General features: G+C 52.6%; 1 protein-coding gene across 2 annotated transcripts in view; it reads right to left on the bottom strand.

The window, feature by feature from the left end:
• Window positions 1–598: 598 nt before the first annotated feature.
• The window catches only part of ARRDC1 (arrestin domain containing 1), a 65,005-nt gene continuing 39,007 nt past the window's right edge, over window positions 599–26,596 (bottom strand). The window contains exons 3-8 of one of the 2 annotated variants that reach the window (XM_005309133.4): window positions 11,393–11,443; window positions 9,870–10,024; window positions 8,192–8,374; window positions 7,376–7,552; window positions 6,268–6,679; window positions 599–803 (exon numbers count right to left, since the gene is read on the bottom strand). In XM_005309133.4, the coding sequence (XP_005309190.1) occupies window positions 739–803; window positions 6,268–6,679; window positions 7,376–7,552; window positions 8,192–8,374; window positions 9,870–10,024; window positions 11,393–11,443 (1,043 nt within the window). In that variant the 3' untranslated portion in view covers window positions 599–738. The remainder of the gene's footprint in view (window positions 804–6,267; window positions 6,680–7,375; window positions 7,553–8,191; window positions 8,375–9,869; window positions 10,025–11,392; window positions 11,444–26,596) is intronic. The other variant, XM_042859681.2, reaches the window with a different exon arrangement.

Raw genomic sequence — 26,596 nt, 5'->3', positions numbered from 1 at the left:
TGCTGGCAACGTTTTAGCTTGCACCTGCTGGAAGCTGGCCAGTCACTTGGCAGCATGGCACCGCCGGGAGCCTGCCCTGTAGGCCCTATATACTCCCTCGGTCTGTGGCTGTACCTTCCGGAGATCTGTTGGGGCAGAGGTTGCCCCATTGATTTGGTGTAAAGGGGGGGTGCAGAGCAGGTAGGAAGGGCGTTGAGGAGGTCAGCTACACCAAAGGCCCATGTGGAAGGATGACTAAGGCTGCCGAGTCCAGTCCCGCTTAGAAACAGCACTCAAAAAACCCACCACATAAAAAAAAAATATGTATCAAAAGAACCCACACGAGCCCACTATTGCGGACAGTAGAGACAACAATTCAGTAGCATTTTCCATAAGGCATCACAGGTGCTTCAATAATAAAGCCGTAAATAAAGTGTTGGATTACAGTACGGGAACACAGACCATTGTGCAAGGTGTCCCGAGGGCAGGCAACATCTCCGCCCCGCTGCGTCAGGAGAGTGGGTGTGAGGGGGCTGTACAATTCCCCTCCCCCCCACATACATACACACACCACGCCCCACACTGCTTCTCACCGCTCGATTTCTTAAAAAAAAAAAAAAAAAAAAAAGACTTAAAAATCTCAGCCCAGGAGTAGCCGGTGGCCCCAAGTACAAGATGCTTTGCGCGGTACCAGACTTGGCAGCAGACGGGGAGCCATGGGGCCTCGGGGCCAGCACCGTCAGGGTTCCAAGCACAGGGCTAGTTGCCGTTGCTGAGGCTGGAGTTGGCGCTGCTGCAGCTCTGTTCATAGGAAGGAGGTGCCTCTATAGGGGAGAGGAAAAAAAATAAGTTTAGGAGTCAGCATCTATAGCTTACTTTGAAGGTTTCCTTCCCACCACTCTGCTCCTCCAGCTAGGGCCAGATGCAAATCCCACTGAAGCCAATGGCAAAAAGTCATCTCAGACTTTACAGGATTAGAGCCCATAAAGAGAGACGCACAAATGAGTGAGTTTTTTTGTGGACAATCTGCCATTCTGCTCCTGTCAGGGCATGAACCGGAGGACAGAGGAGCCAGGAATGACTTTTGTGGCCCACAGAACACCGGAGATGCAGCCCCCAGCCCTGCCGTAGGCCCGGGAAGTACAGGAACTGGTCACTTGCGAGGCTGTAAAGGACGGTCTGTAGCTACTGAAAGAGACTCATACCCCTAGAATTTGTCCGTTCATGCAAGAAAAAAACAAAAAAACCCACACAACTTTCAATTAGGTGGATGGCCATCAACACAGGCACTTATAGTCCTCCAGAGCTCTTTAAAGGTTAAACTTCACAACTCCCTGGTCTGGTAGGGATTAACACTCAGTTTTACAGGTGGTTCCTATCTGTGTTCGACACATGCGTACACAAGCACACCGTGTACCAGAGATCAGAGAATTCTAGCAAGAGCGTCCTGCAGTTGTCATCCTCCTGCGCCGAACCCAGGGGATAAGAGAAGGGGCAGACCAACACCTCCCCAGTTCCTTTATTTCTGCCAATCAGATACAATCCACAGCAGAGGGGAAGGAGGGTGGGTAGTACAATACGGATAGGGACCACACATCTCAAAGAACCTCCAGTTACAGGTAAGTAGCCTCCATTTCTTCTTAAAGTGTGTGTTCCTATGTGTATTCCACACACTGGTGATTGGTAAACTGTATTCAAATCAGGTGTGTGCGCAGGGGTGCAAGGATGCAGTTAGTATAGAGGTTTAATACTGCTGGCCCTGCTCCATCTGCAGACAAGGCCTGGACCAATGCCTAATGTTTCACAAAACTATGAATGGAGCTAGGTTAATGTCCAAATGAATGTAAGAGTCTCATGCTGAGAGCTGCAAACCACATTCCCTCCACCAGTAAGGGGATTATTTATGCCAGGTTAACCAGCTAGCATTTTGATTTGCCGATAAACACGTAATGGCTGAAGGTGGAGAACAGGTCTCCATCCTCAGTTTTTCTTGGGAATGATGGAATACGGGGAGTAGAAACCTTTCCCTTTGTGCGGAGGTGGCACTTGTTGGATGGAGAATCTCCTCCTGAGTGGTCCCTGAAGAGGAACCAGGAAGGGGAGAGGTTTTCTACGGAGTAGCCAAGGTGGCTGATTTCTAATATCCACTTGTCTGTTATGATTACCACCCAGTTGTGGGCAAAGAGGTGGAGGGGGCCACCAAATGCTCCAGGGGCAGAAGTGGATGGCATCAGTAGGGGTAGGAGGTTCTTGATCATCCCATCAAAAGTAATCCCTGGGTGGTGGATGTGCTGGAGTATTTGCAGGTGTGGCACAGGGAGAGAATACCTACGTCTTTGTATCCGCCGATGTTTGCATGGTGGCTCGAAAGGGCACTGGTGGTGGAATGGTGGAGGCAGCAGATTTGGCTCATGCACTTGTGCTTTCTCTTTGGGGCAGGGGTGTAAATGCCTGGGGAGCAGAGGATTGTCCTAGAGTCCTTCAGTGTTTGTAGAGACTCGTCAAACTTCACACTAGATAGATTACACTCGATGGGCAAGTTCTCTAGGACATTCTGAACCTCCTGGAGAAACCCAGAGGAGTGTAGCCAAGACTCATGCCTCATGGAGTATTCCTGTCTCCATCCCACTAGACGCCATGTTAGCAGCATCCATGGCAACTTGAAGGGATGTTTTCACCATCAATTTGCCATCCTCAATGAAGTCTTGAAATTGGGCCCGGTCTTCTTGAGGAAGATTTTGGACTTCAGGGACAAAAACGCCCAGTAACTGTTGAAGTCATTTTGCCAACAGAGCCTGGTAGTTAGCAATACGAAACGGAAGGCTGGTAGAAGATGACCTTCTAGGGAGGAAGGTCAAGCCATTTGGAGCCCTTGTCCACAGGTGCTGCTTTAGGATGCTGCAGCCTAGATCTCCTGGAGGCTGCTTGCACCATCAGGGAGTTGATTGCTGAATGTGAAAAGAAACTCCACTCCTTGGCTGGTACAAAAATCTCACCCCTTGCCCCTTTTCAGGGTGGGGCACAGGAGGCTGGAGAATGCCACCCTACCCTGGCTGGTTCCAGGATGCCCTCACTTACTGGGAGGGCTACTTGGCTGGACGCAGAAGGCTGCAAGATGTCGGAGAGTGTGCTGAGTATCTTGGACATCCTCAAGTGAAACCTGGAGTTCATTCCCCACTCTCTGCAGGAGCTCCTGATATTGCCTGTGGCCATCATGCAGGGATAGGGAAGAAGGGGCAAATTGCCTCATTTAGTGAAGGTGAGAAACACCCATTGCTACCTCAAGATCCAGCTTGAATTTCTTCTCCCTTGTACTACTAACCAGCTCCACTGTGTAGTGTAGAAGAGAGTCAATGGGACTCATGGATGGCTCCAGCTTGTCTAAAATAGGGATCCCATAGACCTGAACAGGTCCAATATGAAGGGCTGACCAGTTGTGGGGGATCCCAAGGAATCACATTACATCAGTCCCTTGGATAGTTGTATCTGGGTGGAGGATGGACTCCAGATCTTTGAGTCTATCTGAACTCCCCTCCATATGTGGGGATGATGGTTCATCTGGAGCTTCCAACCCACCTAGAGAGAAAGCTGGTTCCTGTTCAACCAGAGCCATCTGCACTGGTGGGTAAAGCTCCTGCCTATGGATGGGAGAGGGGAGCATCTCCATTTCCTCAAGGTTCCCTCCTCCAGTGTCAAAATGTCTCAAGACCTGAAAGAAGGGGAGGTTGAGGAAGGGGAGGGTGAAGATATACACTACAGCAGTGATCACCACCCAGTCCATCCTAGAGGATCTCTGGTGGTGCAATGGGGCTGCCGCTAAGGCAGGTTCCCTGCCTGCCCCAGCCCCACGCCAGTCCCAGAAGCAGCCAACGCAGCCCCGGGGGGTGAGGGGAGCAGGGGTCTCCCTCCGTGCCTGCAAGCACTGCCCCTGCAGCTCCCATTGGCCAGGAACAGGGAGCTGTGGCCAACAGGAGCTGCAGGGGTGGTGCTTAGAGAGTGGCAGCACACAGAGCCACATGCCCCTGCCCGCCCCCAGAGGCCGCAGGGGCATGTTGGCCCCTTCCGGGAGTAGCGTGGCACGGCACCAGGGTAGGCTGGGAGCCTGCCTTAGCCTCGCTGCACTGCCGACCGGGAGCCACCCGAGGTAAATGCTGCCCGGTGGGAGGCCACACCCCAATCCCCAGCCCAGAGCCCCCTCTTGGAGCCAGCACCCCAAACCCCCTCCTGCACCCCACTACTCTGCCCCAGCCCAGAGGCCCCCCCTGCACCCAAACTCCCTCCCAGAGCTTGCACACCTCCTCCCTCAGCTTGCACACCTCCTCCCTCCTGCACCCCAACCGCCTGCCCCAGGCTCAGCCCAGAGCCCCCTCCTCCCTCAGTCCAGAGGCCCCCCCCAGCCCATTGAAAGTGAATGAGGGTGGGGGAGAGAAAATGGAGCGAGCAGGACAGGGTAGATCCTGGCTTGCCCTTAAATTCAAAAGTGATCTTGGGCGTAAAAAGGTTGGAGACGACTGCCCTACAGGGAGGTGCAGGTTTTGGTTTGTCTTGAAGTACGAGGTGTTCCTATAGTTGGGACTAGCAGATCTGGCATGTCCCTAGTCCAGGAATGGGTTGATATCGTCAAAGTCTAACTGGGACCTCAGGTGGTCTTGGTGTGCTGATCCTTCGGCTTATCAACTGGAGACGTGGTCAGTACTGGCAGAGCCTTTCATCCTCACGCCTTAGCCTCACGATCAGAGGGCTTACGCTGGCTAAAGTCTTAGGATTTGGGCACGAGGAGGGATTCCGTCTTTTGGGAGCAGACCTAGGAGGACACGTGTCCTCGTACTCACGAGTGCGCCCCTTGCTCTCGTGAGCAGCCCTAGCTGATGACTATTTGGGTGTCGCAGCTCTGGAGCGCGTGCTTGGAGGGCCGTTGCTCATTGGTGGAAGCCGATGTACGGTGTGTGGGGGAGGGTAGAAGGAGTCTCCCTGGCCGGTATCTATCTGAGTTCTCAGATGGAGATCTCCCTCCTCACAAAGGCAGCACTGTTTGATGCTCACAGAGAAGGAAGGGGATAGAGATACAGTTCTTCAGCGAAGCTAAACTTACTACTAAAAGACAAACGACCGCCACCAAGACTCCATCCAGCAGATTTACAGGTTCTGAAGACAAAGACAAAACACAGGGGTATCTACGGCCACAGAAGATTCCCAACTCGGGCCATGCGGTGGTAAGAAGGAACTGGAGAGGTCTCAGTCTGCACTGACTCTTATCCCCTCAGTTCGGAGCACGAGGAGGGCATCTGCGCAGGCACGGACCGACCGACAGACACTACTGTCTCAGGTGCATGGCGTGTGTGCATACCCACGTGTGCAATACACATAGGGACCAGCCCTCGAAGTAGTAGTCATGGTTTTGCTTACCTATGCAGCAGTTAGGTTAGTACCCCTAGATCTCCCCCCCTCCTCCTCCCAGTCAATCAGCATCCTCTCACTCCCCTTGCAATTCAGCCATTCCTTGTTTGTGGATGTTTGGCCTCGAAGAAACAGCTTGGGTCAGTTACACAGCCAAGACGCTGCCTAGTGCCTCAGTTTTTACCCTAGGTGCGAAGGGTGTTCTTACTGCCTTAGGATATTGGTTTGGTCTAAACCTGCTCTCACAGACCCTATATGGGCAGTTCTGGGATAGGCAGGGTTCCATGGATTTTCTCCTTGTGTATAAAGGCATTCCCAAATTCTTACATGCTGGACCATCTCAGACATGTAGAATTTCCCCTCTTTGAGCCAGACCAAATGCCCATTCACATCAAAGAAAAGACTCCCGTTAAACTCGCTTTTCCAGCTCTGTTGCCCACCAGCATGGGCCCAGACATTTGCACCATCCTGTTGGACCAACACCATCTTTTACAAAGATCTTCTCCTCTTCCACAGCTATCCAAGATAATGGTGGCTGTGGGTAGGTAGCCTCACTCAGACATAGCCATGACAGTCATGTCACATAAGGGGGGAGGGCGGGGAGAGAGAGAGAGGAAAAAGATCCTTTATGGGGGCTACTAGACACAGAAACTCTGTGGCTTTCCTGACTAACAGACCGTGTGGCCTTGTCTCCTCCTACAAGGCTCTCCCCATGTCCTGGCCTGGCTCAGCAGCCATGGAAAGAACCACTACACCACACGGCAGGGCTTCAACCACTGCTCTGGAAGCAACGGGGTAAGGGACAATTCTGTACTCCCAACAGCCGCTAGATTGATTTCCCCTCAGAACCTGGACAGTGGCTTTTTTAGAGCTCCGGGAGGGAGTGCTCACCATAGGGGTAACCCCACGTGCTGTACTCCGGAGGCAAGATGAGAGAGCCGGCGGTGGGAACCGGAACCACTGTCCCCTCAGCATAGTAAGGGACGGTCGCTCCTGTCGCCAAGCAAAGCGTGGGGTGGTTTGGGGAGGCAGTCTGGTCTGAGTCCAGCCTTAGGTCCTGGAAGCTCAGTCCTGGAGCGTAGCTGAACGCCTGAAGCTGGGAATGGCTTTTGGTGGGGATTGAAACATTGTCCATTGGGTGATAGCCACTGGCCGCTTCCTCCTCTTCTGGTGGGGCGGACGGAACCACAACGGACGGAATGTGCTGGACCGACCTAGCCGGGGTCACAGGAACCCTGTTCACAGCGATGTTGCCGATGTAAATAGGCAGAGTGACTGAAACCTCTGGCGACTTCAGGGAAACCTGGGGAGAGGGGACGACAAGGGGCATCCAAGTCGGTCAATCCAGGTTCTGCCAAAGGACCAGTTGCTCCAAACACAGGTAGTTCCAGCCACTGAGCAGAGATTAACGAGCCAGATACAGCTCTAGGCCCAAACGTGCCCGAGTGGGAGCGAGTTACTGGGAGATCCTCAGTCTCACGCTGGAGCACCCACCTGGTCTTGTTTGGTGCCTTAACCAAGTTTTTAAGAGAGCTCAGGGCCAAATTTCCAAGTACTCAGGACCCAACGTGCAGAATTCTGCTGAAAGCTTGGCCAGAAGCGTCACCTTTATTCCTACCTCTAGCCGGCTAACCCCAGACTTGCTGAAGTTGGGACAGCTCTGTTCGGCTTGCTGCTGAAAAATGCTACGTAAAGCCGTGCATCTATGGGTGGGGATTGTAGTATTTCCCCTGCACCAAATCGGGAAGCGGACTGGACCTCTAACCCAGGGAGCTGCAGACACATCTGCTGAGCAGTCTGACAGGCAAGTCCTACCACATGGGCGTCTCCTCCAGACCAGTGGTGTTCGCTCCCAGGAGCGCAGTATAGTTTGGAGAGCTTCCCCCAGGCACAAACGCCTCTGGCTCCACCCTCCCCAAGGACTCTGCCTGCTCTGGCCCAGCCCATTGGAAGCACCCTCGGGTGTTCTGCTGGTAGGAAGGGGCAGGGCAGTACCTACTTGGATATAGTAGTCGACATGTATGAGGCTGCAGCCGTGCAGCACAGACTGCGGCAGCGCGGGGACAAGGATCTGCTCCTTCCATTCCGCGTGCTTCCAGGCCTTCACCCCCGAGCCCTCCACCTCAGCAATGGTCCTCAAGTCATAAATCCAGCGCTTGGATTTATAAGCGACCTTCTAGAGAGAGGAGCGAAGAGGGGATTAAGCAGAAAGATTTCTACAAGGTCCATTTCCCTAGGCTTCCAGTTTTGCTCAGGGCTGCCAAGAACTAGAAACCCCTTAAGCGTTGCCGAGCGAGAGTAAGCAGAGGTCTGGCATGACGGACAGCAACCCGGAGTTTCTGCCCTGTTTCAATTATGTGACAGTCGCCATCTTGGTGGACACTCTGGAGACTATATCAAGGACTCCAGAGCTGAAAGCATGGACTACTACAGCTCTCTAGCTGGGGCTGCAAGAGACTCAGTGGAGCAGGCACAGAGTGGGGTGAGGATCTAACCTGCCCTCTGCCTGCGCACTGAGTTACACCTGGACTGCATTCAAGGGGACTTCTCTCCTCCCACCATGCCCAAGTTAGTTAATTCTGGTTCCCCTCTCAGGGTTTGGTTTCTACCTGACCTCCTCCCACCACCACCTACTGTGCACCTGGGGAAGGGAGATGCACAAGGATTTAGAGTTTAGCAGACCCCCCCACATTGATATTATCATTGCGCCTAGGAAGGAAAGCAGGTCTTGTGACACTGCTCTCAGCACCTGTCTGGATGTGGCTCCATCCAAGCCAGCCCAGCATCGGTCCCAGTCCCTGCCGATGACTCTTACCTGGAGGAGACTGGCCACCACCGTGCCAGTGTCCCGGCCAGACTTGTTCTCGATGTCGGTGCGTAGCTGGATTGCCTGCCCCACGATATACCCTTTGAGGTCCGAGGTGGCAGTTAAGATGATGTTTCCACTCTTCACCAGCTTGTAGTTGAACTTCTTGGTGATGGACGTGGTGTTGGGTTGCTGTGGGAGGACAGCAGGTGGTCAGATGTGGGGGCTCAAGAGGGAGTTTGCAGTTTTCAGAAAAAAAATGGTCAAAGGGAATGAGGGTTTGTCTCCCGCCCGAAATCCTAAACACCTGGTCTTCCAACAACCCTGGTATCCTATGCAGTTTGAATGAGGCCGCAGGCGCCTCCGGGTGGATGCCACATCTCCCACATGTGGACAAATACAATGCTATGAGCTACTGTACCCCACAGATAGTCTTCCAGAGTAGGGCAGACTTCGCTGATCCCCAGAGGGCTGTGCAAACCACAGGTAAACAAACACAAAGCAGCTGCCTTTCCCGTACATGCTGTAGTGATCTCAAGGGCCAGTGCCCAGGGAGGGCTAGTCTGTGCAGGCCTGGAGCATTCCTCTTTCACACCAGCAGTGACACAGCCACCCCAGAACAAAGGTCTATTCCTCGGGAAAGATTCCAGGCTGGCAAAAGCCAGACGATGGTGTCATTAGACCCAAAGGGCCATTACAACAATCCCTAGGATAAGGCTGGTTACACGCTCCCCCAGGCCTACACCCAGTAGGATCACCTAGAAAAAGGCTGGTTCTCATGCAGATCTCTGCAGCCCACGCATGAAGGCGGCTGAGATAGTCAGTGGGGCAAGTAGGGTGGTCCAGTCTGGTCCGCCGTAAGCTATTTATAGCCAGTACAGCGTACAGGAAAGACACAGGAGGAGCAGACAGTGGGGCTGTGCAGTGACCCCAGGCCGGCAGCTCCTCCAGCGCAGCTCTACCGTCCCCAGACCTTCCACGCAGCTGTGCACCCGGGTCTCCTGTCCGGGGTCTGTACAGCAGCCCCGCTGGAGGACAGGGCTGGGCTGGTACAGCCGCGCTGGAGGAGCGGCCGGCGTGGGGCTCGGTTGCCAACGTGTCTGAAATAAATATTCTCGGCTGTCAGAGGGAGCTGGTTTGAAGCTCCTCTGCTGGCGATTCTCAAAGCAGGTGCGACTCTGAGCCGGCTATTGTTCCTCTTCTCTTAGCAGCCCACACAGCAGCTGTGCCGTGTCCACCCACTGCGAGCGCTCCCCTCCCCTCCCCCCCGTAACGTGGGATGGATCATGGGGAGGGGCAGGGGAGACCAGGGGGCCCCAGGCTAGGGGAGAGGTGGGGTCACACAGGGAGGTCACATGCCTCCCCTCCCCCTTTAACTGGTGCAGCGTACCGGTAAGAAATGAATACTACTTGCACCACTGGCGCTAGTGGAAACAGGCCCATGGATTTACGGCCCAGACCAACGATGCCCTGCAGTGCTTTGGGTGACAACGTGCTAACCCCTACTGCAGCTCATCCCATGCAGTGCGCTCCATGAGCAACCCTCTCCTCCGAGTTAGAGTTACTCCCCTGGCTTTGAGGGCCACACTGCATAGGGGGAAGAGAGATGCTTGGCTTCCCCTTTATTCCAATGGGAGACGCTCCAGGGTGCAAAAGCCTCTTGCCCGCCCCGTTGCTGCTCTCTTACCTCAATGTCAGGGATGTCATTCAGGTTGAGCGGGCAGAGAATGTAGAAGACCTTGTTGCACTTGTGGTCCTTGGCAAATCGGGGCGTATCTATCACGGCTTTGACCTGATGGACCACCTTCCCAAAAGGGCCTTCAAACGACGTGGGGGCTGATGCTGGATTCACAGGGGGAGAAGGCAGTCAAAAGAGAACGCCTCAAGCAATCAAAAGGGGAGCTCGGACTTAACCACTGAGCCTGAAACACTTTCCTGTGGCTCAAAGCAAGAGGAGAGGCAGAACCTTGCAACTATTTGGGGGTTAGGGTCTCCCAAATGCATTTGAGCCTGTGTGTGAAGAATCCGAGACCAAATTTGGTCCACTGGGATCACTGTAGCCTCCTTTTTACTGAAGGGGCAACCCGTGCCATGCAGTTATGGCATATGGAGAAGTAGGGACAGCACTAACTCCTCTTATTTGTACTATGGTAGTGCCTAGGAGCTCCAGTCATGGACCTGGCCTCACGGTGCTAGGCGCTGTACAAAACAGTGAACAGACGGTCCCTGCCCCAAGGACCTGACCATCTTCTTCCCACTCTGCTCTGGAGAAGTTTACAATACAGAGTTCCCACCAGTGCCCCCACCAGCTCTGGTGAGGAGGTGGGGTCGCTAATGCAGGCAGACTCCAGCAGCTTCCAGCTTATTTTACTACCGTGTGGTTTAGTTAATATGGCCGTAGAGGCACCAGAGGTTCCCAGAGCCTCATCGGCACTAGGCAAAGAAGAATTGTGTAGTTCCTTTTCAGGTGAACCAGCAGTGCAGTCAAGAGGCAGGACTACAACACAGCTTCCATCATCACTATCCCCAGCAGGGGTGTAGGGATCTGAATTTGGCCCCTGGAGACACAAGTCAGGGTTCCCATCAGCACTACAGCTCCCAAGGAGATGGGTTCCGCGGAGATTCTCTAATGAGAAGACAACCTCCAGAGGGATAATTCCTTAAAGGGCCAGTTTACTCAGCAAAGTTGCTCTTCTAAAGAGCTGGAGTCAATTTAAGACCAACTCCAGCTGTGCATTGAGAGGTTGCCCTGAGGGCCTCACTTTAATAGAGGTTATGCTCTTACTGCTAGCGCTCTCCAATGCTTAATGTGCTCTTAGGCCTGGACTAGACCAGGAGAATAGCTCTGGTTTGAAAACATACTGGTGTATGCGACCTTAAATGTGACTTTGCACCTGGCACGGACACGCTTTAATACCACCAAGAGTCACTAGCTGTTTGTGGCTGACTCTGGGCTCCTGCCAGTGTTGCCAGTAGGTACAAAAGTCACGTTTAAAAATCACAGCCAGCCAGCTCTGAATCATCACCTGGTCTCCTAGCGGAGGCAAGGTCTTAAAGGCTTGACAAAGGTCCTTTCCCCACTTGGCCAGCGTGCGATTTTTACCATATAAGCCAGAGGAGAGGAGAGTCTCCTGGAAACACTAGAGTCACTAAGTTTTCACAACCCTGAGCCCCAGAGAGCATCCCAAGCAGTCAGTATCTCCACTGTACCTGGCAGCAGGAACTGGAAGGGAAAGGTGTGCTCGCCAGCTGTCAGAACCCCTGCAAGAGACAGCAAAAGGCAAGTGAGACAACCTGGAAGCATCCTGGGCACTAATGGCGGGAAACGGGATCTCAGTGCATTAGCATGAGGCTCTCCCCCCCCGGAAGACAAACTGCCAGCTGAGAGCACGTGTACAGGACTCATCCCCACAAAGCAGTCCTCTCACCACAGCTGAAGCACTCTCACGCTCAGTGCATGTAATAGGTCAAGATCCATTTGCCTGTCTAAACACTAGCAACAGGGGAGATGTGGGGCGTGATCCTTGGGGCAGCACGTGCTGTGGTCAGAGGAGCAAGGTCTATAGCTGCTGGCTGGCCACAGGTGACTGGTGTGGGACCCAGGAAGGAGATGCATGTGAACAAGGCCAGGATGTGCAGCATGTTCTGCTGGCTGTCCTGGGCTTGGGGAAAAGTTTGGTGGTGGTCAGACCAGTATAATCTTAATCTTCCCCACATGCTGCTCCCCCTCAAGGAGCCCATTTACCTAGGTAAGACTAAACTCCTCTTCCTTCAGCCAGGTTGCTTTGCAGTCTCTGGCTCTCATCAGCGATGTTCCAGCTTTGGCCCTCCTGAGCCCCGGTAGGATTAAAGGCAGAGTCCAGATTCAGACACTGAGACCCTACGGTTTTGAGCCTGGTGTTTAGAAGCCATGGCTGAGATCTCACATATATCAGCTTGAAAAAGCCTTCAGTGCAGTCGACTGGATTTGTCCCACCACCAAGTGCAAGGGTCATACCGTGAACAAGGCCTGTAATGCAATAATCAGGCCTAGATAGATTGCAGATCCCAGAAGTGATCTTTGTGCTTTCAGCACAGCAGGCAGTCTCCCCTCCCTCCGTTTTGCCTGGCACCTACACCCCAGGCCCTCACCTAAAGAGCTGGATGGGCTCCGGCAGGGGCGCTGGAACCATTTGTACAGTGGGGGTGCGGAGAGCCATTGAACCACCCTGTATATAATGGAAAACACTTCAAGCAGGGCGTGCGGCAGCCCCCTCAGCATCCCTAGTTCCAGCACCTATGGCTCCTGCGTCCCACTTCCATCCTTTGAGATGGGAACAGAATTCGAGAGACTGTGGCATGAGAGATACACCTCTACCCCGACAGAACGCTGTCCTCGGGAGCCAAAAAACACCCACTTACCGCGTTATAGGTGAAACTGCGTTATATCAAACTTGCTTTGATCCACCGGAGTGCGCAGCCCTGCCCCCCGCCCCCCCCCCCCAGCACTGCTTTACCGCGTTATATCCGAATTTGTGTTCTATCAGGGTAGAGGTGTAATTGCCGGTCTGGTGGTTTGCCTTAGCAGTTATGGGTATTGGAGACACTTGGATTTGATCAGGCATTGGGAGAAGGGTTTAGATTTTGTACCAGAGACTTCATTTTATTTGGTATCAAGTTCTCCGCTTCAGCATGTGCTGCCCCTTTTCCAAACCCACTATTACTGTAACTACAGTGGCCAAGCAGCAACTCTAGTTAAAGGTCTTTGGACCACATTAGAGGCATTGTAACCTACCGCAAGAGCACTTCTTTGCAATCTGGAGAAACAAGCAGCAAAGAGCCAAGATTCGCTTAGCATGGCTAAAGCAATTAGCCAATCCTGCCTTTTAAATGACAAGCCAACTGCAATGCTCTGTGCGCCGTTCTCATTCCGACCTAGTTCATCAGCAGTTGATAAATTGTAGTTAAGGGCAGATAAGCGATACCGTTATACTCACTATTTAATCTCCAGCAATAAACAGCAAGAACGAAGAGGGTTTTACAGAATTGTTGTTTACATGTACACGTGATGTTTTTAATTGGTAGCATAGCAAGAGGAACCTGCTACCTATGAACTGAAGCTGTGCACGTTCTGCAGGTTACTTACGTCAGCAAGCCAGAGCCAAAACCCAGAACTGAGCGCGCTAGTTTGTTGATGCAAGAAATGGGCTACAATACAGCTGCCAGTCGCTATGTTAACGTAATAGTAGGACCCATTTGTCAGCAGACTAAGCAGGTTATCGGCTGCAGATGGGAAGAGAGACATGGACAGCAATGGAGTTTCCTCTTCCCCATTTGCAGGGAGACATTTTTGCAACATGGAATCCTGTAACAGGGTTGGCCACTTCCTGAATGCCCGTTTGCAGTCGGGGTGCCTCTGCTGACACCTGCTTCTGTTTCCCCCACCCCTTCAGGGCCACACCAGAACGGCGCACGGACTTCTCTCTGGGTCAGCACCACCCCTGCCTGGAGCCAGTTTCACAGAGTTCTGAACAGTCCTCAGGGCCCCAAACTAAAGTCCATCACTGCACAAGATTCCAGACTTTTCACGACCAGAGCTCTTCTTCTTTCCCTGTCTGTTCTCCCAGGCCATCTTCCCAGCTGGAGCTCAGCCCCCTGGCACTGGCCTCTAGGCCCCCAAACTACTCAGCTCAACTCCCATCCAAGAGCCTCCTTTCGGTCCCAGCTGCCTTGGTCTCAGAGTCTTTTTGCAGGAGCCCTTCTCCCGCTCTACAATTTCCTGATCTTAACCCTTACTGCCCTCAGGTGGGGCTTATTCTGTGATCAGGGACAGGTAGCCCCAGGCTCTCCTGCTCAAGGCATGCCACCCTCTTACAACTCCAGACAGATTTCATTCACACCCCAAAGTTGGAAGAGTTTGAATCAAGGTCTGCCCAGTTGCAAGCTTTGCTAGGAATTCTGTTTTTTATTCACGCAGCCGAGTGGTGGGGGCTGTGCAAGGGGGGAAAAAAAAAAAAACCCAGCTGCACACACTACTCGGTACATACAGAAATCAACAAGACTCTCTGACCTTCAATGGAAAGACACACAGAATGTGACAAGCATTAAGATCTTAATTCCTCCCAAATGCCTCATGACTGAACAAATGTATAGGCACCTTGTCCTCTAGAACAGGAAAAGGAATAATCCATTAGACATGCTGTTAGGTTTCAGTCCTCTCCCCCTGTTCCACCCCCAAAAACAAACCACATACATACACACACACACCCCACCAAGGTGTAGGCTAAAGTCTAATAACTAGTCTAGTCACTAGGTGGTGTTGTGTAGCAACTCTTCAATTGCAGGCCTACTCAAGCCCTTGCTGGGAATTACATTAGGATTTCCAGGGTAGAAGGAAATCCTAATGTTTTAAGAAGGGGTTGGAGGAGGTGTCTGTGTGGAGTAGGTTTCTCATTTCCTTTATTTGCCCAGCACTGGCATACAGCTATAGGTTCAGACCAATCCATGATAAAGATCATGCTATAAACTTGCTGGACTGAAGCTATTTAAAATAAACACACACCTCCCACCCCAGCTCTACCAATGTAATTCATACATAGAGTGGCTGAAGCACAGGCCTGGGTGACAGGGGACCTGATTTCCAATCCCCAGCTCTGCCATCAACTCACACCAAGGCTCAGGCAAATTGTTTCACCTGTGTGCCTCAGTTTCCCTACATGTAAACAAGGTAATGTATTCACCTACAACACTGGAGTGGTTGCAAGGATTAGTTATTTGCAAAGCACTGTGGAGATGCCAAACTCTGTATCAAGCGTTCATTGCTACAGCCAAAACCCCCGACTGCTGTCTTTTGGCTTCTCGGCCCTAGTCGTGCACGGTTGAAGTGTGGTTGCAGCATTAGACAGTTGGCTTTGCTATTCTGGAAGCTTTCCAAAGAGGATACACAGGAGACAACACGTGGCCTTCCTCGGAGAGGCACCTGTGCCCAGGAGGATTTCCAGTGGCTGCACACAAAGACTATTTATGAGAACTATTAAAGTGTGTGCGCTCGCGTGTGGCGCGGGGAGGGAAAAGGAATAAAAAAAAATAAAAGTCTGGCATTTTGTGCCCTCCCGTAAGATGGAGGCTGGCTAGCCAACTCCTGCCCCGGCTGGATGCAGACCAGGCCACCCTCAGACAGCTGCACTTCCAAGGGCCTTGCTGAATCTTGAAGTCTGTTATGTCCATTGCTGTGGCTGGGCCACTTGTTCTAGTTATTGCAAGCGATCAGTGCAGTGGAGAGAAACTGAGCTCGGCTGGGTGGTTCTCAGCCTGCCTCAGGAAACAGACAGGTGGGCCTTAAGGTATCAGTGACATTTGTGATGCTCCCATGACCAAGAGCTCACTGAATATGAACTCTTTGTGCTGTTGCCTGAAATTACTTTTCCAGCCCCTCCTCACAGAGCAGCAACGGGTCACTCTCTTCAGTCTTCCTTATTGCTAGAGGGTGGGTTTGCACCATGCTTGATAAAGTCAAGGGTGTAGGCTCAGTGAGGTAAGCACGACCATCCTGCCCCAAAGCCCCAATGCCCCCCAGAATGCCACCGTGGGCTCTGCCAACCACAGCATCCCCTCAAGTGGGACTTTGGAGACAGAAGCTGCCTAGAGGCAGATAGATTAAGGCCTCGCTACTGGCCATGAAGACTAGGGTCTGGGTCATTATGCTGCACCAGAAACTGAACAGGAAGCCAGTGGAACAACATGCTCGAGTCTCTACTTTGTCAAGCAGAGAGAGGCTGCAGGTAGCCAGCAGCATCTCCCCAGTTCAGGTCTGCTCACAGGTGACCCAGGTCAGAGTTGCTCCACCCTGTCCCCACTCTGTCCTGCCCATGCACAGCCCCCTCCCCCTGCCAAGGGTAGGGCAACTTTATGCCAAGAGACCCCTTGCACATGGGGAGTTCTCCAGTGGTCTTGGTGGACAGCAGACTGAGCCCAGCTCATCAGACAGGCTGCTGGGTGCGTGTGTATGTGGGGAGTGCAAACTGGAGTGGCTGAAGGGTTTCAACCTACATCCCCAGGCAGAGCAACACATATCCACCATAGAGGATCCTGGGCTCCTGGCTGAACGGAGATGGAGCCCACGGTTCTCACCACTGTTGAGTGCGCACCAGGAACCGTAAGAGGCTGCAGGTCACGATGATGACTGGAAGGATGCGCCCTCACTAGAGGCGGGGGGGGTGGGGGGGGGGAGGGGAGTGTTCGTAGTGGATACTGGCTCACAGCAAAGGAAAGCCACTGCACCGGCAGCTTTCCCTGGTGCCAGACAAAGCTCAGGGCTGCGATAGCAGCAGGTGTTACAAGGCAGAACCGGGGGGGAGGGGGGGCTGCATTTGCAGAGTGGGTGGAGCCTCGGCTGGGAGTGGCTCTACGGCAGTCTAGCATTTTCAGAAGCACTCAACTGAAGTGTCAGTTTGGGGAGAAAGCAGGTGGGGTTTATGCTCCAAAGCAAGGCGTTAAAGGTGCATCTTCACTGCAAAACCCCCATGACAGCAAGGCTCCGAGCCGGCTCTGCTGACTCAGGGTCATGCTATGGGGCGAAGAACAGCAGTGCAGACACTCCCGCCCGGGCTAGAGCTTGGGCTCGGAAACCCAGCGAGGGGAGCGGGTCATAGAGGCCAGGCTCCAGCCCGAGGCACATCTACCCAGCTATTCTTAGCCCCGCAGCGCAAGCCCAAGTTGGCGGAGCTGGGTTCCGACATTTGTTGCTGCAGGGTGCGGGTGGGTTTTTTTTGCAGTGTCCACGTACCCAAAGCCACAGGTTTGGTAGGAAGCGTCAGGAGGTTGTGAACATTCCAGGGGACCCTGCTTGGCAGATCACGCAGCTGTCACAGCACTGGGATTCCAGGTCACTGGCTTGCTGCCTCTCCGCCCAGCGAGAGTGGGGTGTTTAGTCGTCATGCCGTTCCTCCCAGATCCCTTGTTTGCTGTCCTTGGAGGAAGGGACACCCCTCTCCCGCAATGCACACAGAGCAGGGAGACTCATTCTAATTAGCTGCCATGTCTGACCCATTCAGGGCACAAGCTCCATCCTGCACCACTGCCACAAATCCCCCATGCATTAAGCGGGTGAAACTCCAGATACCTCCGTGGAGGAACAGCCCCCTACCCCCCCCCCCCAGTACCAGGGAGGGAGCAGGGTTGGGAGGCAGGTGTGCGGGAGAGGCAACAGGCTGTTGCAGAGAAATGTACGAGGATAATCTCCACTAGCTCCGTATAGCCCGGATGGCTTGAGTCCCATGACTCACCATCCCACCTCATGCCGGTGTGGCTTCACTGAAGTCCCCACCGAAGTTAAGCCTCCATGAGATGGGAAGGGGAAGATGCAACCTTCTTCACCCTGATGGAGGATGTGCATTAGGTAACCTGCCTAAAGGGGATAAAGCTTTGCTCAGGCACTAGCAGACAGTGCTCATGTGATAGGACGCCGGCCGCTCTTCTGGTTTATTCCTGTTGAAGGCAGGTCCACAGTGCAAGGTAGATTTGGGCAGATGCACCCTAGTGGGATTCCAAAGAGGAGAGGGAACAGTCCACAGCCCTGTTCCTGGAAGCAGGCAGATTGCTCTCCTCTTGTTGGTGCCACGCTGGTGAAAAGGCCAGGGTGCCTCCATCCACACTCTTGACACACAGCACACTTTGCCAGGAGGAGAGTCCGGGGTCAGTGGTGAAGAGTTTTGGCCTATGCTTCGCTGCTACTTCTTCATCTCACGTCCACCAGTACAGATCAACCAGCAGCTGTCACTCACTGACTGCCGGGCAGTCAGTCTGGTGGACCTGCTGGTAGGAGGAAGGCCTGGATGACAAGCACCGCATGGACCATGAGCAGTGGATGTGGGGGAAGAGACAGACACCTCCCTTCTCCCAATAGCTCCCCCAATTCCTCAACTGGGGCCTTTGGGCACCATCATAAGAAAATTGTTCTGGATCTTGCTGGTATTAATTGTGCTCCCTGCAAAAGTTCTAAGAGCCAATTTTAACAAAAAAGGTTTTCCCTTAGATGCAAAAAAAAGGGAGGTTTCCTCTTTAGTCTGCAGCCTGATGTTAAGTCTTGTTACACAGAACCAGCAGGGCTGAGAGATGTGTTTCTAGAGCAACATGAGAAGCGTCCACATGCTGTCTGGTACGAGCGCGTTTTACAGGAACCTGTGGGCAGACTGCCCCCCCACTGTCAGAGGGGGTGTGAAGCAGGTCTTTAAAGCAAAGCCCACAAATTCAACCCCATTTCCTCCCCCTCCCACCCATTCCGGCTTTGATACCCAGAGAGTCTCCTCTTGACACTGTCTAGTCTGCATGATCCCGTTCTTATTTTAAAGCTGCTGTTAGGAGTAAGAACTATGGAGAGGAAGGGGTTGAGAGTTACCACCCTCCGCAAGTGACTAACTCAGGATTTCCAGAAGCCTGAACAAAGGGTGTAGTTTGTACAGACACAAAAAGCTTTTCCTGAAGTTTACATGCAGCTAAAAATACCCCTGAGAAAGTCGCAGAGGCAGCAGGATTAGCAGGGCTCAGTGATGAGGATTCCACCTGCAGCAGCTTCTCCTCCAGGTTGACCAGCAGAACTTGGGGCCTTTGAAGCTTCTCCCCTACAGACTCCTGAGGGGAATAACGGCTTGTCTACACTACAAAATTAGGCCAACTTACAGCCACCGCAGTAATTAAATTGGCTATGGATGTCCACACTACCCCGCTTCTGCCAATGGTGCGTGTCCTCACCAGGAGCCAACAGCTAGAGTGTGGGGCACGGACAGCTGTGCAGGGCTCACAGCTGGACAACTGCAGCTGTGAGCCAGGCATGGGGCTATTTCACAGCAGGGAGCCAACCAGCAGTGCCACAGCTGGTATGATTTCACATTTGGTCTCTGGCTGGGCTGACAGCTGGAGACCATAGGCTCCGGGGCTGACAGCTGGAGCCCCAGACCAAATGCAAAAAAATATCAGCCATGAAACTGACAAGGACCCCGTTCCAGTTCTCCAGCACAAACCACCAGGGGCCACCAGCATAGACTCCAATGCCCTTCCCTCACACCACCCGGGAGCTAAAGCAGTGCTATTATCCCCACTGTACAGATGGGAAACTGAGGCACAGTGAATTTTTCACACCCAAGCAATGTAGATCTAAATTTTAAGGGTAGACCAGGCCTAATGGAACAAGAATGTACCAGTGTACCTGAGCTCTCCCCTCAGGGCACAAGGACCCATGTGGCACCAGCACCCCTCCCCCAGGCCAGGTGTGGAAACTACAAACTTCCTTGTCTTAACTGGACGACTATTTTTTTTAAAAACCCTAATGAAGGCACAGCCAGTCTTCACCTCAGCTTCACTCCAGTTGCCCTCTGTCCATTTTACTCCCTTTGTCTCTTCATTGAGGGACCTCCGTCCCACCTACACCACATCCAATGAATTAACATCAAGGCACTAGCCTGCTGTTCACAAGCCATCATTCTGCTCCCATGGTCTAGTCCTCTCCAACCCTTTGCCTTTCTTAGCTAGGTAGGGCCTTCTCTACATGGGGAAGTGTTACCAGTTACACAGGTCTAGACAGACCAGGGGAACTCCAAGTGTTAACACTTCTCCAGGTAGAAGAGGCCTTTTTTGGGTTTAGTTTAAAACCCCTTCCCAAGCAGCACCAGTAGGCAAATCCCCAATCAACCCAACCCCCAAAACACTTTTGTACCAGAGTAAGATTCCACATGGGGGAGACACCAGCATAAGGGTCGGAGTTTATATTAAAGTTCATACCTTCGCTTTACCAATAAAAAGAAAGGCACAGCCTATAGACAAGGCCTTAGATTGAGGGCTCTTTGGGCAGGACTTCCTACCGCGTTTGTGATTTGTACTGCAGTATGTGAGCCCCGTCATGGACCAGGACCCCACTGTGCCCATGAGTGAGCAAACAGAACAGAGATGATCCCTGCCCCAAAGAGTCTTATGATGTATAAATGAGACAACAGGTGAACACAGAAGAGAGCAGAAGGAAATGAGACACTACTGGTCAGTAGGACAGGTCTACTACTCTGATCAGTGCCCAGTAGTACAACGGGGCCTCAATTCCGGTCCCTACCATAACCACTAACACAAGTCTCTAATGCGGCGATACTCAGAGCTCAGTGGTTCAAGAGCCCAATTAGCAATCAACATTACCCAGAAGACCCCACAGTAGTAGCTGGCTATTGTACTATAAAACAGTAAGACGGGGCAAACATATAACTTATTTGCTGTGAGAATTTTAACAACATAGTGCAAGTTGATAACTTCGTTAACATAGTAAAAGCATCCTGATTTAACTAACCAATCACCCAGTGTTTTAATATCATGTGCTGCAAAGAGTCACCTAGTCAGCGATTGGCCTCTCGGTCTGACTGACCTTGATTATATCTGCATCATGTTCTTTGGCATCCTATCATCTGTGTGTCTTCTATAGTATCCCCACCACTAATCTCTTCAAATGCAGCCAACCCCATACTTTGATTTTGCATCCCACTCTCCTCTTAGCCCTGATCTACACCCCCAAGAGCTGTTGTTACGCCAATCTAACCCCTGGTGTAGATGTGGCTAAGTCAATGGAAGAATTCTTCTGTTGGCCTAGTTACTGCCGCTCAGGGAGGTGGCTTGCTACAAATAGACAGGAAAACCCCTTCTGTCACTGCAGGAAGGGTCTACACTGCGGCGCTGCATCTACATAGTGCTGTAGTGCCCGTAGCGCGGACATGCTGGTCTTCATTTCTCTAGGCCTTGGCTACACTGGCGCTGTACAGCGCTGCAACTTGCTGCGCTCAGGGGTGTGAAAATGCCCCCCCCCCCCCCGAGCGCAGCGAGTACAGCGCCAGCGTAATCAGAGCCTGCAGCGCTGCACGCTATTCCCCTCGGAGAGGTGGAGTACATACAGCGCTGCGAGACAGCTCTCGCGGGGCAACTACCCTCGCGCTGGGAAGTCCTGAGTGTAGCCAAGGCCTGAGTCACTCCACTTTACACTCGCCATCTTTGGAGGAACTCTCATCTCTATTGCTTCCAGCCTTCTGAGGTCTGCTTCAGGCCATAGAGTAATGGGGTATCAAACCCACGTGCTCACATTTTCCACTTCAGTACCAAAACATACCCTTTAGCCATCCACACTTGTGTCTGATTCTGTGCAGCACTTGTGGCGAAGGCACACCGGCTTTGCACCTGATCTGGACGCAGCCTTTGGGACTCAAGCTTCCAAGGTCCACACAAGATTCTACCTGTGCTACAACTTCACCACGGCTGCCTTTCAAACACTTCCTCTAGCACCCCCTTTCCAAGACGCAGCCACTCGGTCTTCTTGGAGTTTATTTTAAGTCCAAGGCAACGACACCAATTTTCCAAAGTTAGTGAGGAATATTCAATGTTGCAGAAACAAGCGCTGAAGAAGTGCTGGAACTATGGAAGGGACATGTTGATGGAGAGCTGACCCCTGCAGTTTGTCCAGGTGCAAGTATTCTAGACATGCCAGATGAACAGGAAAGCTTGCATGGCAGAAGAGATCAGCACTGAGCCACAGTCAGAAGAAAACAGCCCCTAATGTAGATCCACTTACTGGGTAATAAAATAAACAGTTTTAGATCCTGCTTAATTCAGTGAGTTAACAGTCTAAGTGCATCTACATTGAAGTTTGCTTTGATGATAACTAAACTGATGCTGGTGAAAACAAAACCCCCACGTACACCCCACCCAAGAGCAGACCAGCTCTTAATCCACTAGCCTTTGCAAAGCACTAGACCCTTGAATGAACGCCGTTAGAGAAGCATCACAAAAGGAGGTCACCCCATGTACAAAGCGCACAGTGACAACAAGAGGAGCATGGAAATAGGATTCCAGGAGGATCACTCGCTCTCAAATGGGTTCCTGCTACAGCCATCTGCCCTCTTCCCCAGGCAGGACCCTATGCAGCTCTCTCAGGGTACACCTATACAGGGATAAAAAGACCTGAATCCTAGAATATCAGGGTTGGAAGGGACCTCCTGAGGTCATCTAGTCCAACCCCTTGCTCAAAGCAGAGCCAATCCCCAGACAGATTTTTGCCCTAGATCCCTAAATGAGGATTGAACTCACAACCCTGGGTTTAGCAGGCCAATGCTCAAACCACAGAGCTATGGCCGGGCTGGGCTCATGGGGCAGGAAAAAAAAAGTCTGTGTAGATGTTCAGCCCCTGAGCCAGCGCCAGCTGGCCCGGGCCAGTCACAGGTTCTCTCTGTGTAGACGTACTAATAAACAAGGACTTAGGGTTTCTGCCCAGTGTGATGAGGCCTGATGTGCTGAATACACTTGCTGCACTGGCCACTTGCAGTGGGATGCACAGACTCTAAAGGCTAACGACCCAGGGCGACCCTATTCCCCACTGGCTGCCAGAGCAATTGAAATCTAATGACCCTTAAGTACCCCCACATTCCCAGAAGAATAAAGACTTTGTTTGGTCTTTAGACATACAGGCACCAGAAAAGAAAAGGGGCAGGGAGAGAACCTTTGCATCACTCCTTAAACAGCATGACTCGCAGTACTGATGCAGCTAAGCAGGGCTGATCTAGAGGGGAGACAAGGGGTTTAGTACAGCGGCCAGAGGACCAATGACAACCCTACTCACATGGGCCCCCTCCCTTCCAGGGAGGGAGAGGTTACGCAGCGTTTTGTCAGGGCAGACAGTTCAGACTGGTTTATAATTACATTAAGCTCCTGTGTTGTGGTGGTTTCCTGGTTACAAACCACTGCTCCTGGACACAGATTAGTCTTGCAATGCAGGTGGGACAAGACCAAATCATGGTTTAAAGCTTAGGCCAGTGGTTCTCAACTGTGGGTCTGTGGCCCCCTAGGAGCTGCAAGCAGGTTTCAAGGGGTCTGCCAAAATAAACCAGAAAGCAGGGCTACAACTGAAGCCTGAGCCACTTAGCTTTGCAGGGACCCCAGGGAACTGCCCTGCTTGCTACCCCCCCTAACGTCAGCTCTGTGTGGTACAGGTGGGCCGTGGAGTTTTTATAGCATGTTCAGGGGAGGAGGCACCTCAGAAAGCTAAAGGTGGAGAACCTCTGGTTTAGACCATGATCCCAAGCCATCCTATATACCTGCAAAGCCCTAGGCTTGAGCAAGGTCTGAAGACAGGACTTGGTTCCATCTGCCAGACAGAGCCACATCTAGAGGTTAGAGCACCACACTGGGGACCCAGGAGTCCTGGATTCTTCTCCCAGCTCTGCCACTGGCCTGGTGGGTGACCTTGGGCAAGTCACTTCACCTGTGCTTTCAACTGTGCCTCACCTTCCCCACTCATTTGAGAAATCATGGAAAGTGCTATATACAGGTAGGTATTGTTATTCCTGTCAGGCAGGACTAGAGCATAGCTGCGACTGTTTTCTCTCAGTGTAGATAGGACCCAATATGATAAGAGGAGCCTCTGAGAAGGCTTATTAGCAGGGCGAAACTGGCTAATCAAGTTTAACTTGAGATCCATTGTTTAATTAAATCAGCAGAAACAACAAGGCGTCCTTGTGGCACCTTAGAGACAAATTTATTTGGGTATAAGCTTTTGTGGGCTAAAACCCACTTCATCAGATGCAACTTCATCTGACGTGGGTTCTAGCCCACAAAAGCTTATGCCCAAATAAATCTGTTAGTCTCCAAGGTGCCACAAGGATGCCTCGTTGTTTTTATTGTGAATTGAAAGCAATCCCCCACCCCGAGGTACAGAAAAAGTCTCCTTGGTTCAGAGTTTCTGCAACCAATGCTCGTCTTGAGTCTGAAGGACCTGGCCCCATCAGCACACAGCCAGCTTTACTGCAGGAACAGTGGGCAGGGGAGGCGTGGGGGGGGGGGGGGGAGAAATTACATGTCCATGCAGCAGGACTGGCCTCAGTCTCCAGCTCTCCATGTATGTTGTCAAAACAACCTCCACTACCTGTCCCAGAGGGAAGTGCAAGGGCAGAAATGCAGTTCACAGCTAGTGCAGGCCAGACGCCACCGGCACTTACCCATTGCTTTGGGTATCGTAGGACTCAGAGGCAGTGTTCCCTCTCATTTTTCCCCACCCACGTGCGGAATGAATTTTGTTCACCTTCATATTGGTGCAGGTAACAAAATTCATGTGGTGAGGCTGGGGCCGAGGGGTTTGGAGTGTGGGAGGGGGCTCAGGGCTGGGGCAGAGGGTTGGGGTGGGGGGTGGCTGAGAGCTCCAGCTGGGTGCATGGGCTCTGAGGTGGGGCCAGGGATAAGGGGTTTGGGTTGCAGGCTGCCCCAGGGCTACAGGGGGGGAAGGAGAGAGAGAGAGAGAGAGAGAGACAGACAGACAGACACACACACCCCCACCCCCAGCTCTCTCCTGCCACAGCAGCACTGGGGCTGGGCGGAAGAGGCACCCCTCCCCCAGCCACGGCAGGTCCGGCCCAAGGCTGGGTCCAGGCTGGGGGAGGGGCACCCCAGGCACAGCAGGTCTGAGCTGGAGTTGGGGCGCCCCTCCCCCAGCCCACCGTGTTCCTTGAGCACCTGTATGGCACTTAATAGGCTGCTGTGTAGCCTACAGGGAACTTAGCTTAGAAGTCATGTTAGCATGTCCATCACCTCACTAGACCTAGACTAGAAACGGCTGCAGTGTCTCATCCTTGGATGTAGATACAGCCCAAATGGAACAGAGCCAGGCCATGACCTTTAAACTCAGGCTTCCCTGTGTTGGAGAGGCCGGGGGCCCCAGCCCCCCCGCCATGCGAGAGGAGGCTGTTGGCGACACGCACAGCAGTCCGCACGGCATTCTCTCACCAAATGCATAAAAACGCTGCTGCTGCTTTAAACAAAAATGCAAGAGACTTTCGAGACCATTTGACGAACAGCAGGCCCGGCAATATGGTAATTTCTCTCAGGCTACTTATTAGAGAATGATGCATTAACACGCTCAGCCGAATCCTCCGGAGAGGAAGAAATTACACAGTGCCTTTTGTTGGTCCCCCTGCCGCCCATCACAATAGCACAACCTTCCTGTATGCTGTAATTAGCCCTCCAGCGCCAAAGATTTCATTAGAGGAGAGAGGGGCTCCTGCAGACTTCTGGTATTTACAGTGCTGTTAGCACGGCTCTGTCCCAGCACGAATTCTCTTCCAGGTCTGGTGGATTCCACTTAAAGCGTCTTGCTTCTCTGTAGGCATCAGAACTTCAAGTTTTTGGCAGGGCCCAGAAAGAGACGGGGAAGGAGCCGAAGTTCTGCTATGTTGCAAGACACTAGGGTTTTTGTTCTGTGCTTGCAGGGCGCCTGGCACCCTGGGGTCTGAGCCTAGGACTAGAGTCCCTAGGCGCTGTGGTAATAGGGCATCTCAGCAAGAGTAGCAGCTCTCCTCTAGGTTACTACAATCACGATAGTCAGCCAGTGGGCTTCCCACCGCGCAGGCTTTCAGATTAAATGTCATCTTCAGGCCATCCACCTCTCCTTCCCAGGCTCGTAAGTTGCTGCTGCAAGTTACCAAGAGGTCAGGGCTTGTACAACCCCTGGGGCTTGCTCCCAGGCAGCCGTAGCCCAAGGGCCTCAGATGGGAGGTATTCCAGCTCCCTGGTAGGAGAGCACAGGCGGCGACTTAGTGGCACAGCTGATCAAGGTGAAGGAAGACAGCATCTCAAGGGCCGCTCCATCACTGAGCGGGCTTGGCCCCCTCTGCATGTTCTTCCCAGGCCAGAGCTGGAGGGACTGTCTCTAGAGGTGCCACTCTGTTCCTGGTACCTGGTGAGGCCGCTCACCGTAGTGAAGGTTTGTATGATGGGATCAGCTATCAGACAGTATAAAACCACTAGCCTTTGTGCAGTGCTTTGGAATCTGACGGAGAGCACGATACAGTGGAGATTGGGATCTTTACCTCCTCCCCCCCCCCCCCCTTTTAAAAACAAGTGGGGAAACCTGAGGCAGGAGGAGATGAAGTGACCTGCCCAAGGTCACCCAGTAGACTCAGTAGCAGAGCTGGAAATAGGTCTCCTAAGCCCTAGTCTAGTGCTTTAACCACTCAGCCACACTGCCTCCCACGCTGTTGCTCAGAGGCCTTGGGCGCATGTTAGATGGAAGTTATTTCTGAGCCCGGAACAGAGACTCCATGCCAGTCAACAGCCAGTCAGCATGCCCTTTAAAAGGTATTGAAAATGAATTATACTGAGCGTGGAGATGCTGCTCTAGCCCCCCATACAATGCTTGGGTGGCATAGCCAGGCCAAGAGAACTCCTCCAGTGGAGGAGCCGCACATGACAGGCTATCAGGGGACTGAGCATGCGTAGGGGGCTCTATGCTGCTCCCCCTTGCAGCTGCTGATGTAAGGAGCATGGCAGGATGGCAAGAAGCTGTACCAATGCAAGGGACAATTGAGACCTGTGCCAGCCAGCAGGATAGGCAGAATCCAGGCCACCAAAGGGGATTGAAGTCCACCTGTG

Source organism: Chrysemys picta, chromosome 18 (genome assembly GCF_011386835.1).
Source record: "Chrysemys picta bellii isolate R12L10 chromosome 18, ASM1138683v2, whole genome shotgun sequence".
Taxonomy (NCBI): Eukaryota; Metazoa; Chordata; order Testudines; family Emydidae; genus Chrysemys; species Chrysemys picta.
This window is presented reverse-complemented; position numbering and strand designations above follow the sequence as displayed.